This window comes from Papaver somniferum, chromosome 8 (assembly GCF_003573695.1).
Source record: "Papaver somniferum cultivar HN1 chromosome 8, ASM357369v1, whole genome shotgun sequence".
NCBI lineage: Eukaryota > Viridiplantae > Streptophyta > Magnoliopsida > Ranunculales > Papaveraceae > Papaver > Papaver somniferum.
The window spans coordinates 102,880,254-102,884,519 of record NC_039365.1 but is presented as its reverse complement, the minus strand read 5'-3'; the positions used below and the strand labels follow the sequence as shown (position 1 = coordinate 102,884,519).

General features: G+C 36.1%; 1 protein-coding gene across 1 annotated transcript; it reads left to right on the top strand.

Annotated features, from left to right (window-relative positions):
- Positions 1-1,045: 1,045 nt before the first annotated feature.
- On the top strand, positions 1,046-3,494 carry LOC113305867. Its single transcript, XM_026554860.1, has 3 exons — positions 1,046-1,478; positions 2,101-3,014; positions 3,132-3,494. Exons 1-3 carry the CDS (start codon positions 1,046-1,048, stop codon positions 3,492-3,494), a joined length of 1,710 nt encoding a protein of 569 aa, XP_026410645.1.
- Positions 3,495-4,266: the final 772 nt, after the last annotated feature.

Below are 4,266 nucleotides of genomic sequence, written 5' to 3'. Positions count from 1 at the left end.
CATCCATATCAGAATGTATTCATAATGTTGGTTTGATTGATTTAAAATATAATGGAAAGCCTTATACTTGGTATAATAATAAGCATGGCACAGGTAAAATCAAATCTAGTCTACATGGAGTTTTGCATCATGATGATTGGATTATTCATTTTCCAGACTCAAAACTATCTCATTTAACCCAGCTAGAGCCAGATCATACACCCATTCTTTTGAGTTTATATAAACCTGACGTTCACTCTGGTAGAAATTGGAAGTTTATCTCTTGTTGGTTACAAGATTTTTCTTGCAAAGATCAAATCATGAAAGCTTGGGGGGGGGGGGGGGAATATTCAAGGAATTTCAGCTTACAAAGTAAATCAGAAGATGTATATTACTAGAAAAATGCTTAGCTTGTGGAACAGAGAATCCTACGGACATATAGAAACAAATATTAAAAATCTTCATTCTAAGCTGGATTTTGTACATATGTCAGCTATTGTTCAAGATAATACTTCATCTATTCTAGCAGTCGAGCAGGAAATACAAAGGTGGGAAGATATAAAAAGGGAATTATGGATGCAGAAGAATAATGACACTTTCTTTATAGATGTTGATAACAACTCAAAGCTACATCATGCAAATGCAAATAGGAGAAGGCCGAGAAACAGGATTGATGCATTATAAAACAAGAATGGTGAGTGGTGTTCAGACAGAGCATCACTTTCTACACTTCTTACTTTTCATTTTCAAGATATCAGTTCAACTTCCAACCCTCAACTGGATGAAGACTTTTTACAACAAATTGTTCAAGTTATCATTCCTCAAGAAAATGAAAAGCTAATATCCATACCATCTGAACATGAAAAGCATGGACCCATGGAAAGATCCAGGCCCGGATGGCTTTCACCGGGCTTTTATATCACTCAATGGGAGGTTCTCAAAGAAGATGTAGTGGATATGGTTCGAGACTTTTTTAGGAATGGTTATCTTAGCAAGAAGCTAAATCAAACAATACTACAGGACGATTGCATTATGCAATACAATATACAAGCTTATATCTAAAGTAATGGAAAGACGGATAAAGATTCTCTTTGATAAGGTGATTTCTCCCCTTCAGTCAGCTTACGTACCTGGTAGACTGATCTCAGATAATATCTCTCTTACACATGAGATTATTCATACACTCAAAAGGAAAAAGAAAGGTGACAACTATTTGGCATTAAAGCTAGACATGTCAAAAGCATTTGACAGGCTAGAATGGAGTTTCATCACAGAAGTTATGAAGAGAATGGGTTTTAGTGAGAAGTGGTGTTCACTCATTCATCAGTGCATATCAACCACAGAAATATCTGTATTACTAAATGGATCACCTTGCACTCCTTTTCATCCAACCAGAGGTATACGACAAGGAAATCCAATCTCTCCTTATCTCTTCATTATTTCCATGGAAGCCTTCTCTCGTGCAATGGTAGCTACAGAATACTCAAAGAAAATATCAGGTATCAAGATTGGAAGAAGAGCTCCACCTATAAGTCATTTGTTGTTTGCAGACACTGTTTAATCTTTATAAAGGCTAATCTTGACAACATAAGTAATCTGTAGAATATTCTGAATGCCTTCAGCTCTTCTTCAGGTCAACTTCTAAATTATCAAAAGTCTAGCATATCTTTCAACAAAGGAATGGATAATCATGTAGCCCAATACATTATTGGTATTCTAAATATAAAGAGAATGAACCCTGAGGAGAAATACCTAGGCATGTTGTTTCTAAATAAAAAGAAGAAAGTCTCCTTTAATTTTCTCATTGAAAATATGGAAGGAAGACTATCCATCTGGTGTGGTAAGATGCAATCACAGTCTGGTAGATAGATGATGGTTAAGAATGTGATAAAATCGGTGCCTCTTCATCAGATGACTTCCTTCAAGTTACCAAAGGACACAGTCAATAAAATTAACTCTCTTCAACTGCATTATTGGTGAAACAAACCGGCCAGTAAAGGCTTTTATCCAACTTCTTGGTCTGGTATATGTAGAACTTATGAAGATGACGGTCTTAATTTTAGAGACCTGAGATGTTTTAATCAAGATTTATTGCTAAGTCTTCTTGGAGACTTTGTGCAGTGAAGAATAACTTTTGGGGTGGCTCTCTTAAGGCTAAATACTTCAAAAATCATAAACCTCTTCATGCCCCTAAAAAGGCAGACTCTACATGGTCTTGGAAGAGTATTAGCTCAGAATTTGAGTTCATATATAAATACAACTTTTGGTCATTAGGAAACGGTGAGAATATCCTAATATGGCAGGACAAGTGGGTGCCTTCACTAAATGATCCTCCATCTCCAGATGAAGCTGCAGTTAATATTCAAGACTACAAATATGTCGCTGAACTTATTGATTCAACAAATAAATGCTGGAAGAAAGATATTGTTTATCATCTTTTCAATCTGGAAGCTGCTCAGAAAATCTTGGCTATAAGAATTCTTCTACAGAGTGAAGATAAACTAGTTTGGACTAGAACTAAAAATGGTTGTTTTACTGTCAAGTATGCATACCAGGATCTATACAATCTCAAGTATCACAATGGAGCTGATCATCCCCCGGTAGCCAACACAAATCTCTGGAAAAGAATCTGGATCCTACCCTTGATTCCTAGAATCAAGTTATTCCTGTGGAAATGTGCAAAAGATATTATATCTTCTAAAGAAAGGTTAAGCAGAAGGTTTCCTCAAGAAGAAGTAAAATGTAAATGGTGTGGCTGTGAGATGGAGACAACCATGTACATTCTTCTCGACCATCCCTTTGCAAGGGATGTTTGGTTTGGAGCTGGTTATATTATCTCAGATCATGAATGGGTACAGCCAAAACAATGGACTGCTAGTTGGATTCTTAACTCTGACCAGAATATGATCATAAAAATGGCAGTTATCAGCTGGCAGTTATGGAAAGACATAAGTTGTGTCTTCTTCAGTAACAAAATCTCTACCCCTAATCAACTTTTACATTTCATCAATAAGTTCATTAGTGACTCTAAATCTGTCTGCAGGTTTAACCCCCAATATACTAGAGAGGCTCCTAATATTAAATAGTTACCTCCATCAGAGTATGTTATTAAATTGAATACTGATGCATCTTTCTGTCATGTAACTAAAAAGGAAGGATATGGACTGATTTTTCAGAATTTTGCAGGTACTCACTTAGCTTCAGCCTGCAAGTACTATCAAGTAGCATCTGGACCTGAACAACTGGAGTGCTTGGAGGTTCTGGAGTTATTAAAATTAGCAATAAGGTGGGAGTTCAGAAGGATTGCCATTGAAGTTGATTACCAAGCTCTAGTTAGAGCAATCCAGGGGGAAGAATCTGATGTTCCTTGGGAGTCAAGAGGGATTGTTGATGACATTAAGTTTCTTTTACTTTCTTTTGATTTATGGTCGTGTAAGCACACAAATAGACATGCAAATAAGTATGCAGATAGTCTAGCTAAACATGGTAGAAAGGAAGGTATCTCTGATACTTAGTTTGGAGAACCTCCTTCATTCTTGTTAAACAATATTCAGCACGACTGTGCTTATTAATATTAATTCTATTTTTTTCATAAAAAAAAATTGTTTTTAAAAACTGTACCAAACAGGCTCTAAGATTCCCCTATTTGATATTTTTTTAATTCTTTAAAAAAAGATGTAACATAATTGATATCAAAAAATTGGTACACAACAAGTATTCTTTATTGTGCACTTGTCATCTGTAACTAGTATTCTTAGGGATACTGAATACACTAGCCATCTCTAACTAGCGTAATTTTTTTTTTGAAAAGAAGATTCCTTTATTTATTATACCAGAACTTCTCTTGGGTAGCGAGTCCCCATTGAATCATTCATTAGAATTACATTGAGGAATTCAGGATTGGTGTGATCCCATACATTTGTCGAACTACTGTTGGTGTTGTCATTTCCATTTTGTAATTGCTTTTTTGCTGCAAAATCTGCGAGTCCATCTGCCGCCTGGTTAGCTTCCCTGTATATGTGTGTTATCACATACCTTCTTAGTTGTTGCAGATGTTGTCGCAATTCTTGCAGCATGTTTTGAATGATCCAAGGAGTCTCAGATTGTAACTTCGTGATTAGAGTCAACAAGGTTGTCGAGTATGTTTCGAAGTGTACATTGTGCCATTCTTTTGTTGTTGCCATCTTTGTCGCTAGCAGCATAGACCAAGTCTCCGCTACTATCGCCATGGTTTTTCCAATAGGTGCAGCCATTGCCATGATGACCGAATCTTGTTCATCTCTGCAT